This window comes from Camelus dromedarius, chromosome 16 (genome assembly GCF_036321535.1).
Source record: "Camelus dromedarius isolate mCamDro1 chromosome 16, mCamDro1.pat, whole genome shotgun sequence".
Lineage (NCBI taxonomy): Eukaryota > Metazoa > Chordata > Mammalia > Artiodactyla > Camelidae > Camelus > Camelus dromedarius.
Genome location: NC_087451.1, coordinates 26,625,662 through 26,639,557, shown reverse-complemented (window position 1 = coordinate 26,639,557; position 13,896 = coordinate 26,625,662). Strand labels below are relative to the sequence as shown.

At 63.0% G+C, this 13,896-nt stretch overlaps 1 protein-coding gene across 2 annotated transcripts; it reads left to right on the top strand.

Annotated features, from left to right (window-relative positions):
- The first annotated feature begins 116 nt into the window (after positions 1–116).
- Positions 117–11,461, top strand: NATD1 (N-acetyltransferase domain containing 1). Of its 2 annotated transcripts, none has more exons than XM_031469458.2 (3): positions 117–251; positions 7,415–7,533; positions 8,774–11,461. In XM_031469458.2, exons 1-3 carry the CDS (start codon positions 146–148, stop codon positions 8,888–8,890), a joined length of 342 nt encoding a protein of 113 aa, XP_031325318.2. In that variant the 5' UTR covers positions 117–145; the 3' UTR covers positions 8,891–11,461. The 2 variants fall into 2 exon arrangements, with proteins under 2 accessions (XP_031325318.2, XP_064350945.1); XM_064494875.1 differs by lacking the exon at positions 117–251 and adding an exon at positions 673–1,832.
- The last annotated feature ends 2,435 nt before the right edge of the window (positions 11,462–13,896 follow it).

Here is a 13,896-nt window from a genome sequence, read left to right as displayed (position 1 = left end):
GCCGCCGCCGCCGAGTGTCAGTTTCAGAGCCGCCGCCTGCGGTCGGCCCCTCGGTGCGGGGTCCGCGCGCGCCTCCCGCCGAGCCGGCTCCGTGCCCCCGCCGCCCCCCGCCCCGCCGCGCGCCCCCGGCCCGGGCCGAGCGCCGATGGCGCACTCGCCGGCCGCCCTGCCGCCGGGCACGCTGGAGCAGGGCTGCCCCATCCGCGTGGAGCACGACCGTCGGCGCCGCCAGTTCTCCGTCCGGCTCAACGGTAACGCGGGGCCCGCCTCGCCTTTTGTTTGCGCGGGAGCCGGGCCGCCGAGTGCCCCCAGCTGGGCGCGGGCCGGGGGCGCACTCGTGCGCTGGCCGGGAGCGGGCGGCCGGGAAAGGCGCGCCCATGCTGGGCACCCGGGGCGGACCGGGCCCCGGGGAGGCGGAGGCGGCGCCGGGCAGCCCCGGTCCCGCCTCGACCCTGGGGAACCCGCACCTGCTCGGCCTGGCTGTTTTCCGGGCTGCTGCTGCGGTCCTGGGGAGCGGCTGGGCCGCGACCTCCCCTTTCCCTGGTGTTAAGTGGCTTCTGGCTGCCTTGGAAACCTTTGCTTTTCTGCACGGAGGGGGTTGAAAGAGTCCTCTGGGCAGACCTGGGGCTGACCGATAACCGACAGAGGGGCTCCTGCCCGGGGCCGGGGCCGGGGCCGGGGCCGGGACTGGGGATGGTGTCACCATCAGACTCCGGCGGCTGTGAGACTTTGGCCAAGTTGCCTCATCTCTGTGCCCCCGTTTCTCCATCTCTACAGCGGGAATAACATCAGTGCATAACTTCTGGCTGGTTGTAAGGATGAGATGCCCGTAGGAGTAAAGGCTCAGCACAGCGCCTGTGGCCGGTAGTAAGTGCTGGTAGACGTGGACTCATCACTTTTTAAGCCAGAAAGCAAAGTCAAGTCCTCATTTCCTGTAAAGAAAGGTTCTACCACTTACTAGCCCACACTCCCTCCACCTGAGAGGTCTGGGGTGGAACGCAGAATTATGTAATGGACAACTGAACTCCCTGTATCCCACGTCTTCTGCATTCATAACTTTTTCTTTCCTCCCAGCTGGACCCCCTGTGGCACTGTCCAAGCTGAAAGGGCCTGTAAGGACACTGCCCGTTTCTGAGAAGGGAAAGCAGAGGCCCAGAAAAGAGACCGTTTTCCCGGGGTTAGGCAGTGAGCTGGGGCAGAGTGAGGACAGGGGCTGGGGCCTGGAGCACGGACATCCCCCGGACGCCTGTTTGTGCTGTGCAGTGCATTGAGCCAGGGTCCCAGCACATCCCTGTTACAATGTCCTTGTGGTGCTGGCATCACCACCCCACATCAGAGGAGTAAACTGAGGTTCCACCGCAGGAAGGGAGTGACTTGCCACTTTGCAAAGTCAGGCCAGAACCAGACACCGTGTTCCATCCACCTTGAGGCAGGTCCTGCTGCCTGGTGCTGACCGTGGCCCCACTGGCCCTGACACTCAGGGCCCTGGCTGCTCTTATGCAAGGGGGCCCTCATGGCTTTTCAAATTCTCTTTTCTGAGGTTCCAGAGAGGCCTCTGATTCCCATGGAGGCCCCAGACACACAAACAGGAAAAAAGGAATGTTTGGGGTTTTCCTTTTTTCTTTTCCAAAGGACCCCTTTACAGGTCCTCTACAGGTGGCTGTGGTCAGGGCTGGATGTGCCCAGCCAGCTTTCTAACCTTGGTCCCTCTGTCACCCACTGCCTAGATAGTCAGCTGTCAGGTGGACCCGGTCCCCAGCCACACCCAGCGAGCAGCTCCTCTCCAGCCTGCAAGGTGGAGGCTGTGCGGCCAGGCCCAGCCTGGTCTTGGGGTATGTAGGGAGGTGGGAGAGGAGTCATCTGTGCCTGGGCCTCTGCTGGGCAGGGGAACGGCCTGCTGCGGTGGCTCCTGACCTGCAGCGGCCCCAGGGTCTGGCTCACTGTGCCCACTGAGAGGTGTGGACACTGAGGCTGAGAGGCAGAGTAGCACCATGACTCCAGGGGGTGGGTTTGTGCCCAATGGGCCTCCAGCCAGCTCTGGTCCTGGGGAGGCGAGAGGGCTGAGCGGCAGTCTGCATGCAGTTCTTGGGCTCTGGGCAGGCCCCACGCACGTGGCATCACCGGGCATCGCTGGGCAGGGTGAGTGGAAGCTGCTCTGTCCGTTTCACAGAGGAGGCAACTGAGGCAGCGAGACCGTTACGCGACCGGGGTCTTGCATCTTGGAGGCAGAAGGACCAGGACTCCCCCGCAAGTGCTCATTCAGCGCCTGGTGTGCCAGACGTCGTTCTAGGTTCCGGGGACTCGTGGGACGGACCGTCCAGGGGGCGGTGGACATTATCACGTGTAGTTGTGTTCCGTGGGTTATTCCATGTAGACAGAGTGCCCTAGAGAACCAGGCTGGTGAGAAACAAGCTGAGGGCCGGCGCATCAGAGAAGGGCTGCTCAGGGTCAGGTGTCTGGGAGGGCTGCCCAGGAAGCAGGCAGGGAAGGGTGCTCCAGCAGGAGGAGCACGCCAGGTAGCAGGAGCGGCGAGTGCGAAGGCCCTGGTGTGTCTGCTGTGTATTGGGAGCAGCAGGGAGGGGACGGACATGGAGAGAGGCCCGGCAACAGGCAACGTGCGGCAGAGGACATCAGGAGGTCTCGGAGGTTGGTGGCTCGGGGCAGCAGAGGGCATTGTGAGCACTTGGCTTTGACTCTGGGTGAGGTGGGTGCCTGGGAGAGTGCTGGACAGAGGAGGACAGCATGTCGCAGGCTCCCTCTGGCTGCCCTGAGGGCAGGGCAGGAGCAGGGTGGTGGCCGCTGTGCTAGTCCCAGCAGTGTGAGCCGGGGTGGGGAGAAATGGCCAGCCCCCAGACCACCGCTGACGGAAGTGTGAACAGGCCTGGGATGGGGTGTGGGAGGACGCCGGCCCCCCGGCTTGTCTGGCCCCCAAATCCAGGTTCTGAAACACTAGCTGGTGTATCCCTATTTCTTCAGTGGGGAGACCAGGGCACACAGCCAGTGGGCTGCTAAGCCAGAACTGAGCCCCCACCCCTGGGCGGCCTCCCCTCTTCCCTCAGTCAGGGCTAAGTGTCCCACTTGCCGCAAGAAGAGGGTCCTGTCAGAGCTTTCAGTGTCTTCCCCAGCCCCCATTTGTAGATGGGGAAACTGAGACCCCAGAGGCCACAGACCTCCTGCATTCAGATCCCAGTTCCCAGGCAGCATCCTGGGATATATGCTGGAGCAGGTACCTGGGCAGGGTGGACAGGGGATGCCTGCTGTGGGGAGGGGACCAGCTGGGTGGGTGGGTGGGCTCTCCTGGGCGGCCCAAGGTCTGCCCTCTCATGCTCCCAGCTCTGAGCCACCAGCAGGCGGCCCCTCTGCAAACCAGGCTCTGCAGCTGGAGACGCCCAGAAAGCCAGTGGGCTCCTCCTGCTTCTGCTCCTCAGCTCCCAGAGGGGGCAGACCCGGTTCTGGCTTGGCCTCTGCCTCAGTGCCCTCGCCTGCCCAGTAGGTGCTCTGACTGCTGGCCCCCCTCAGGGCTGGTGCAGGCAGGGCAGTCTGTCAGCACCCACTGCGGAGACACCCCCCCCCCCGTCTCCCGCCCAGGACCCCCGCTGCTCTTCCCTGCCTGCCAGGGAGGGCCGTTTCTCGGTGACCACTTCCCTGGCAATTTGCTGGGGCCTTTGGTACTGGACTGGGGCCAGTGGAGGAAGCGAGGGTGGAGAGGCCCAGAGAAGGCCCCTCATTAGCCAAGATGCTTTAACTTTTCTCAAAACTGGCCACAGCCCGTAAAATTGATGTGGTTTTGAGCCCAGGAGGGAAGTAGCAGTTGCCCCAGGACAGTGAGGTCTGAGGTCACCTGGCAGAGCTGGGACTGGACCCAGGGCCCTTCCCTGCCTTGGCTTGTCCCTGTGGCCCCCATGTGGCAAGTACTGACCCAGCTGGGAGAAGGGCCTGGGGTCCAGCCCCTGACCCGTGAGTGCAGATTTTGGTATCCATGGGCCCAGAGACCAGAGACGGGGTGGCTGTGGTGCCTGGGATGAGGCTGACCTTCTGCTGACGGTCGGGGGGGCTCTGGGGGTGACACGTGGCCTCAACCTCGAATAGCGAATAGCAGGAGCCAACCCTGGGAGGCTCAGTGGGGGAGGGACTGCCAGGCGGAGGGAGCAGCCGATAGAGGCGGGTGTATGGGAGAGGCAGCAAGAACGCCAGTGGGGCCAGACCAGAGCCCTGAGCAAGGAGGCACAGGATCCAGGAGGCCCAGGGAGATGTGAACAGGGGCCAGATTCCAGGCATGTTTTGAAAGTTATGCCCATGGGCCTACTGCAGTATCAGACCAGAGTCTGAGCAAGCTACAAGGAGCGTCCCAAGGATCCTGGCTTGAGCCGGGGGGGGTGGCCGTCTCTGCCGTGCTGTGCCACAGGGCCACAGGGCCACAGGCAGGTGCTCCAGGATTGTCCGCTGGGTCCGTTTCCTCCCCAGTCCGGCACAGGGAGGGGGGTCATTAATGCCTTTTCCCTCCTCACATGCATCCCACGCAGCCCTGGCAGCCCTTCTGTTCCTCCTCCAGCCAGAAGACCCTCCTAAGTACCACCCCCCGCTTCCCCCAGCCAACTGCACACACCACTGCACTATGCGATTGCCTCTCAGGCCCGTCTCCCTGCCTGCAGATGGGGCTGCAAGGGTCCTACCCACAACGTGAGATTCTCGGGAGGACCAGTGCGTGGAGAGGGCTGGGCCCGGCCTCGCAAGTGCAAATGCACCTGCTCTCATCCTGGTCTCCCCCAGGGTGCGGGGCCAGGCTCTGGGAAGGGCGCTGGGTGTACCAGGAGCCACAGCCCCCGACTCCTCCAGTGTGTCTGGCAGAGAGAGAACAGCAGGGGTTTGTGGGCCAGGTGTTTCTGGGGTGTCTGCCCTGGGCTGGGCTCTGGGGACATGGTGGTGACCAAGCCTGTGTGGCCCCCCAGGAGCCGGCCGGGTGGGGCAGGGCAGAGAATCTCCCAGGCCATCCTGGGATCTGGCCTGTATTTGGCCCAAGTGGCAACTCCAAGAAGAACAGGAGCACACTGGCGAGGGCCCCAGGCCCCCACCTCCTTCCCTGCGGAGATGGCAACAGTGCGAACAGGGCTGCCCAGGGGCCTGCAAGGCCCCCAGAGGGGCTCCCTCCCCCACCCATGGGGCCCAGCCCTGCCGGCCTCCTTGCTGCTGCCCGGACATTCTACCTCAGGCTCTTTGCACCTGCTGTTCTCCCAGTGGACGGCCCATCCCCCACATGTCCCTTTGGATCCCTCACTTCTCCCTGTGTGTCCTCTCTCCCCTCACCCCTTCCCTGCTGTTTGGTTCTCCAGCTAATCCCCTTCGAGTCCTCTGTTGTTTAAAACCATATTCATTATCTGTCTCTCTATGAGGGAGCATTCTGTCCATTTTCTTCACTGACACCGGCACCCAACACCCTGCTTGGCACATACCAGGCCCTCAGTGAGTTTTGGTTAATTAAATGCGGGCCAGGCAGGCAGCCCCTTCAGTGACTGGTGACTCTGCTTTCCTGTCCTGGGCCAGCCGAATCAGCCTCAGCAGGCGTGGGTCCCGTGTCGCGCAGCCAGGCAGGTCGCGATGGCCAGGTGGTGGGTGAGGCCAGCAGAGTGACAGTCAGGCCACGAGGAGGAGGTGCCAGGCCCCTCAGCTGGTCTTGAGGAGGGAAGGGTATTCCAGGCAGAGGGAGCTGCCCAGGCAGAGGCCTGGGGACAGAGCAGAGGAGAGGCCTGGGCTTGGGGTCTGGGGCTCACTGTAGACGTGCTGTGAGACTTGGATCTCTGGCACTCAGTTCCCCATCTGGAAGTGGGGCCGGGAACTGTAGCCCCACTCCTGCAGCTTTGGGGAGAACCAGCAGGCCTGCTCACCGGGGCTGTGAGAGCCTGGACTGGCCATCTGGACCCCTCAGCCTGTCAGTCCCCACCCGGGAGGCTCACCTCAGACTGGCAGCGTTCAGGCACGAGCCCTCATGTGCCTTTAAGTGAAAAACGTGAGATACAACTTGCTTTTGAAGGTCAGAGAGAGACAGCTGGCATTGACCTGTTTTCTTTCAGGGGCAGGGTGAATTGTGTGTTGTGACCTCAGGGCCTTTGCACTGGCTGTGCCCTCTGCCCAGCCCTCCCCTGCTCTTCCCTCAGCTGGTGCCTTGCTCCCCAGCTGCCTCTCAGCTCAGAGGTTTTCTCCTGGGAGGGCTCCCCCGACGACCCCAGCCCAGCTTATTTTCCCTTCTCACACTTGCAACTCCCTGAAATTAGAAACCCTGGAGTTGTCCTCAGCTCGTCTCTGTTGCCACGTCCAAGCCACCAGCCCATCCTGCCAGCTGCACCTTCAAAACAACGTCAGCAGCTGATCCCTCTCCGCTCCCCCGTCTCCCCTGGCAGCGCCCGCACCGTCACTTACCTGGACCAGGGCAGCCGCCCCACTTGTCTGCCTGCTCCTGCCCCCCATGTGTCCTCACAGTCGCCAGAGGATCCTGTGAAACCACAAGTCTCATCCGCCCCTCCTCTGCCGAGGACCCTCCCGTGGCTCCCAGCCCACGGGGGCTTAAGAGGCACCTGCCCCATCGCTGCCTCAGAGCCTTCGCACTGGCTGTTCCCCAGACAGCACGGACCTACTCCCTCTCCTCCTCCTCCCGCCGGCCAGCACCCCCTCCCTGCCCCACCATTAACTTGCTTTTCTTGTCTGCTCTGTCTGCTCCTCTAGGCGGTTCCGCAAGGGCAGGGCTCTTTGTCTGGCTTGTTTGTGGCTGTGTACCCCTCTTCAGAAAAAAAGCCTGGGGCTGCGTAAACACTTGCTGAGGGAAACAGGAACGGACGGATGGCTGGCAGGCAAATGGGGGACAGGCAGGCAGATGGGGACCTGAAGACTGTGTTGGAGGAACCCCAGTTAAGTGTTCCTTCACCAGGAGATTGCGGCAGACGGTGAGCTCCAGGCCTGAGAGGGCGTGGAGGCCGGTTCCTGCCACCTGTGCCCAGTGTCACCTCCTTGTGGACACTGGTGCCGCTCCCTGTGATCCTCCACGGGGTCCGGCGGGTGGTGCTGCTCTGGTCTCTGCAGGCTGTGGTTTAGGTGGGGACTGTCTACTCCTGGGTCTCCCAGACCCTTGGGAAGGGGCTCGGGTGGGGACGCAGAGAGCTGGGCTTTGGAGGGGATGCCAGGGGCCTGGGCTGGGCCTGACAAAAGCAGCAGAAGCCCACAAGAGGCCTGGAGCGCCCTGGGCGCTGTTCTGAGCGCTTTACGGAAATCCCCTCCTTTAATCCTCCAAACACGCCAGTGAGGGGAGTTCTGTTCTATCCGCACCCGACGGATGAGGAGACTGAGGCGCAGAGAGGTTATTCCAGCTCCAGCCCCAGCCCCTGACCCTCCACCCAGGCCTCACCTGCCCACCCCCTGCCCGCAGGATGTCACGACCGGGCGGTCCTGCTGTACGAGTACGTGGGCAAGCGGATCGTGGACCTGCAGCACACGGAGGTTCCCGACGCCTACCGTGGGCGCGGCATTGCCAAGCACCTCGCCAAGGTAGGGGCATAGGAGCTGCCCCCACCAGCCCAGAGGAGACCTTGCCCTGGCTGCCTGTTTCTCAGCCAGAACGTGGACGGCCCCTGTGTGCCTCTGCTGCCCACTCCGGCTCCTCCCACATGGCTGCGGTTCTGGGCCCCAGCCTCCATGGCCACTGACACCCGCTGGGCTTCCAGGCCTCACCCACCGGGGCCCAGCACCCAGCACATGATAGGTGCTCCGTGAACCCTCGTTGAACGAGTGGGAAAGTGGGCGTTCAGTCAGTTGGCTCGTGTCCACCTGCATCTGTGGAGCACCTCAAACCCCAGGCTGCTTGGAGCTCAGGCTTGGGCTCACAAGGGCCTGGGGCCTGGAGCAGGGAGGAGCTTCAGTTCCTCTGAAGGCGGCTCCTGGGTCCCAGGCTCCCCGTCGGCCGGCTCTTCCTGCCTCCACACCGCCCCCCGCCCCCATGTCCTTGTCTTTCTTACTCGGCCACCTGTGAGCTCGTCTGTGGTATCACCGGTGAGGAAACCCCGAGAGTTGGTTCCTGGGTGACAGGAGGTAAGCCCCCATGCTTACCCACGGCCTCCAGTTTCTTTATCTGCAAAGTGGGAGAAGAGCCTGGAATCCTGTCACTAGAGGGTCTCAGGTTGAAACCCAGGGATCAGGTGCAGGCAGCGAGGCACACATCCGCGGTGGAGGGGGGCCGGGTGGTCAGACAGCGACCAGGAAGCCCAGGCACTGCATCGTCGGCGCTCGGCCCTGCAGCCTCCTTTCCGTCAGGTCAGCAGCCCCACCGAGGCTGTCCTCCACTTGCTTCAGCACACGTGTATTAGACGCCACTGTGTGCGAGGCACTGGGAGCAGGGAGGTGCACCAGACCTGCCAGGGACCCCCATCGCCCCCTGGTGCTTGCCTTGGGATCCCCATGAAGTGATCTCACTGGGGGCCAACCAGGGGAGCTTCCAGGAGGAGGTGTCCCGTGAAGGACGAGTGGACAAGAGGCATTGGGGTGGGTACCCTGGCTGGCTGTGGAGACCATGGGGCAGGTTCTCCCAGGGTGGATCCAACCCTGGCTCATTCTCTTCCCTGGGGGTTCCTCTGCCTCGATTCCCAACTGTCACCTCTGGCCTCCACCGCAGACCCAGGGGAACAGGTGCGGGGGGCAGCCAGCTCTGCCCCTGCGGGAAAGCCGAAGCCTGCCTGAGCCCACGGTGCCAGTTGTGGGCACTGATCGCTCTTCTCTCTGCCCTGACCACCAGGCCGCCCTGGACTTCGTGGTGGAGGAGGACCTGAAGGCCCACGTCACGTGCTGGTACATCCAGAAGTACGTCAAGGAGAACCCCCTGCCGCAGTACCTGGAGCGCCTGCAGCCGTAGCCCCGGCCCCACGGGGTGGGAGTCCACTGCCCGCCCTTCCCTCCGCGCCTTGGCCCCAGCCTCTGCGTGCTCTCAGGAATCCTGGTCCCTGCAGGGGACAGACTCAGAGTTATTTTTGTAAGGACGCTGGTCTGCAGCCCCTGGAGGAGGCTGGCTGTGGATGGGCAGTGGGCCAGCTGCTGTGATGAAGGGGAGGCCCGGCGGCTGTGGTCCGGGCTGCTTCCACTCTGCAGACAGCACTCTGCTTCTCAGGTCCCGCCTGACCAAGGAGGGCCTTTAGCCAGGACCGGGACCCAGCAGCTTGTCCCTCTGGCCCATCTGGGTCCCACCTGCTGTTCCCTACTCTCTGAGGGGCTGATTTGGGGCCCTGCCCGGTCTGGGTCCTTTCCGCAGAGGAGGGCACCCCTGGCTGGGCCAGCAATAAGGAGTCTTGTGTGCCGATTCCCAGGGTGTCCTCTTGGGTGGGCGTGACCACCACCGTGCTGCCCCTGCTGCAGCCACGTGCCTGGCCTGGATGGGGCCGCTCTCCCTGCAGAGCGAGGCCAAGAGCCAGTGCACTCGGCACCAGCCAGGCTCAGCTGCATGTGCATGCACACACAACGCACACACGTACACACACACACAGCAGGACGCTAAGTGTGGAGCTGTGCCCCGGAGACAGGCTGATGGGGTGCCTGGTGTCTCTCCTTATCCCCCCATCTGTCAGCTCTGCAGGAAACAGGCCCCACCCGCAGTGCCCTCCCCTTTCCAGCCTGGGCATCACTGAGGTCCCTGCCCCTCACTGGCTTCTTGGTGCCCCTGTGGGTGGGCTTTCTCAGGACCCTTCCAAGCTGGGGTGGGAGGGAGGAGAGCGTCCTCCATGAACCATCCTCCCCACTCAGTAGGAAGAAAGGGTTCTGTGGAGCCAGACATCAGAGTCTTTCCCTTTCTGTGAGCTCAGGTGTCCTGGGGCCCCTCCCAAACCAGCCTTCCTGGAGACGGCCTGGGGAGCGCCCCCTTTGTTCTATGGGGCCAGCCTTTCTGGGGGCTTCCTTCTGGAGGCTAGTTAGGGCTCAGGATATCAGCTCCATGAGTGCTTCTCTGTGGGGCTGGAGGGGAGCCCAGGAGTCAGTCCCTTTGGGGCTGGGACATTAGTTAATGGTGGACGCCTGAGGAGAGGTGGTCCCTTCAGGCTTCTAAAGGGGTGGGCTGGTTGCCACAGGGACCCTTCCCTTGCCTGACTCAGCACGTGTTGGCCTGTGTCCCTTTTCCACTAACCTGTCCACTCCCAGTCTTGGCACTGAGCCCCCCAGCACCACAGCGGTCTGTGGTACAGCAGCCTGTGCAACGCTCGTGCACAGATCTTTCCCACCGAGGGCCAGGGCAGCTCCACTGCACGTTCCCGCGAGTCACATCCTCAGCACCCCACCCTCACCTCTCCCATGTCACACCCCCCAGCCCCACTCTGGCCTCCAGAATTCCAGAGAGGACTGAGGGCACCCCCCATCCTTCCCACCGTGCTCCCAGCTCTGTTTGCAGAGGGCTGTTGGGGGAGGTGGGGAAGCCCCACCGTGCCAGCAGGAGATAGGCTCAGCTGCCGGGTCCCTTCCAGGGCCAGGGGTGTCCCCTTTCTGGCGCAGTTTAGGAAGAGAATGGGTTGTGGGCTTGAGAGTGGAGATACCCCCTACCAGGCTCTGGACCTTTTCCCACTCTCTCCCGCATCACCCCCTCCCCACCACGCATCCCTCCCCAAGTTCAGCACAGACTCCGTCAAGCAGACTTCTCTCCAGTAGCTCAGTGAGCGGGAGCCGAGCCCTTGGCAGCCCTTGGGGAGAGGTGACCACAGGAGGCGCCCTGCGGCAGTGGCACGGGGACCCCAGGGCAAGCAGCATGTTGAGGAGAGGAGGGCCAGGTGGCACCGGCTGGGGGGAACCCCACCATGTTCCAAGAGCAGGTGACTCGCTGCACCTGGGAGGCATCCACACAAAACACTTAGTACTTGAACCAGGGACTGTGGGACGTGCAGCCCGACCCCAGGGGCAGCTTGTCCCCAGTTTCTGCAGGTGCGACCCTGGCCTCTTTGCCTTGGGCTGCCTTAAAATGCCGCTGCCCCCTTCCACACACACACACACAAACACACAACCCTCGGGCAGCAGTAACAGCCTCCTCTCCCAGGCCAGCTGGGCCGCTGCAGGCAACACCCTGGAGCCCCCAGCCCACCTCTGCCAGCTCACCCCATCCCACCAAGGCTGGCCTGTCCCCGGTGCTACCCAGCCTGTCTGGCATCTCAGCCTTGGCCCCGTCCCTCCCGGCACACTCGATCAGGGGGCAGGTTACATGGGCCAGTTCATGTGCCACCGGTAGGGTTGGGGGACACTCACTCACCCAGGCCCCTTCGCAGCAGGTCACCCCAAAGGCCCGTGCTCGCCAGCCACGCCTCACTTTGTGGGTTTCTCTTCTTGCCCAGTCAAAATAGGTGGGAACTCTCGTGCCTTTCCGACTCAGGACCTCTTACAGGTGGCGTCTGGGCCAGGCTGGCCTCCGGACGGGTTGCATGACATACATTTCAATAAAAGATATGACCCAGTGTGGCTCAAGGCCTGCTTCTAGGAGGGCAAGTACGCTCCCTGCCGCCCACTCTACCCCTGCCCCCACTGTCAGATTGGTGGCCCCACTTTTACGATGAGGAAACAGGCAGAGCAAGGTCGTGTGCCCAGAGGGGTGAGGAGGAGGAGGAGGCTGGGCTGGCAGGTGCTCTGGGTTCCTGACCTGTGACCCTGCGGTTCAGCCCTGCTGCTGTGTGACTGGCAGCAGGGGAAGCAAGGGTGCAGGTGCTGCCAGGATTCGGGGTTCCGCCGGCTGTGCCGTCCACACTCCCTGCCCAGGCCCACGCCTCCTCCCAGGTGCAGGCCCCTCTAAGGCCACCATCGTGCTCCCAGTGGGCTCGCCTCGCTGGGAGCAGCTAGGTGGGTGTCCAGGAAGAGGCTGTCATGTCGCATGAGCTGATGCTCTTGGATATGTCCGTCTCCCCTAGGAAAGCCTTCCTGTAGGGCTTCTGGTCCAGTGAGGGGAGGCAGGGCCCCCACGCAGGCCAGGGGCTGGGAACACACAGGATGGAGAGCCTCCTGCACGGAGCACGGAGTCCGAGGGACCCCTGGATGGGATGTGTTTCTCCTGGTCTGCCTGGGGGGCTACACTGCAGCTCCAACAGAGGGAGGAGGGATGCTGCCGTCGCCGGGCCCTCCGACGTTTCCCCAGAAGCCATGAGATACCAGGTATTAGGAAATGGAGGCTCAGGGTAAGGGTCACTAGGTTGCAGATCATGTGGCTGGAAGGCAAGGGGACAGGGGCCTCCAGCCAGTTCCTGCGTCTCCGTGTCCATGTAGGGAGAGAGATGTCTGGGGGGCCGGGGTGGGCTCAGTCTTGTGCTGCGGGCGCTCGATGGTAGAGTGCCTTGGGGCACGTAGGTGCCTGGCTGCATGCAGACTGGGTCAGAGCAGGAGTTGGTGTGGGCCTTCCCCAGGTCGAGTCCACCCCAGTTCTCAGGGTCCCCCTCCTTCCAGCTCTGTGCCCGCTTCGCGTCAGTGGTGTGGGGAGGCTGTGAGCCCCACTCAGGAGCCTTACCTGCAGGATAAGCAGGGGTGCATTTCAGTTGTATCATCCTGGTATTTACAGGACAGGAAGAGATTCTGGCCGCCAGAGATGCTCTGGTTTTGGGCCTGTGCCTGAGCTGGATCTACAGTTTCTCCCGCTGACCCCAGGGCCTGTGTGATCACCTCGACCCTGTCCCGCTGACCAGGGCAGTGTGATCAGAAGCCTACTGGTCAGAAAACCGCCGGGAAGATGGAGACGGGGGAGCACTGGCGAGACGAAGCCGGAGGGACAGTGGCACCCACGCCATGGCCACTGGGCTGCTGTGGACCAGCTGCCAGAACCCTTTCCAGGGCCCCCACACCAAATCAATGGGGAGGGCTCTGTGATCAGAGAGGAGGGCCTCTGGGGCCAGTAGACAAATAGTTGAGACAAAATAATAAGGACGATTCCTGCCTGTGGGGAGCAATCCATCCACAGCAAAGGCTGAGAGCAGCCGTCAGCTCAGGGACCATTGAGGGCACCACATCCTCACCCAGTGGGCATGCTGGCGGGCGGGGGGCGGGGCACTGGGCTGTGAAGCAAGAAGGTGGCTCTTCTGAATTAGGGGGAGGGTGGGGCACTCGAGGTCGGGGCTTCTCCCCGAAGGTGGTCTGACGCCCACGTTGGGTGGGGAAGGTACTGACACGGCCTCCCCACAGCCGTTCTGGAATGTAGAAAAAGGGGTGTCGGGGCATCAGAACATGTTGGCGTCTCACCTGCTGTCTAGCAAGTGTGTGGACACGGTGGAAACCCAGGTCGCCTTGTTCAAATTTCCCAGCACGCCTGGCAAGGGATCACCCTCCTAGCTGAGGGGGGAGACACTGCAGCGCAGAAAGCCACCCCCTCCCACACTGAACACCATCGTGTGGTCAGTGAGGACGAGACCATGGAGGCAGATGGGGCTTCGACCCCAGGGCACCCAGTGCGGGAGGGACCAAGAAACCACACCCACAGGAAGAGGGCTCCATGTGAGGCGGCTGGGGTACGTGGGCGGGGGCCCCGACATGGAGGGCCCTGCAGGGCTCTCTTGAAGGAGGGATATCGGGCTTGAAAACTAGAAGATGGGTGGGAGGGAGCAGCCCACAGGCCCCACAGAAGCCGCCCTGTGGTCTCCAGTCCCACCTCCCAGCTGTGAAGCCCCCTGGGCCATGGAGCTCTCCCACCTGCCCCCACTGCTGACCCACACTTGCTCTGTTTCCCCATCATTGCTTCCTCCTTACATGGCACACGACTCACTCATTCACTGTCTCACTTATCATCTGTTGTCGTTTGTTGTCTGCGACTCACAGCCAGCAGACAGGTGTCTCTGTTCTGTCCCATTTGACGTCCCAGCATTGCTGAGATCTGGGCCTGGCACGTACTCAAGGCTCAAGGGTATTTGTCAGTGGATGCCT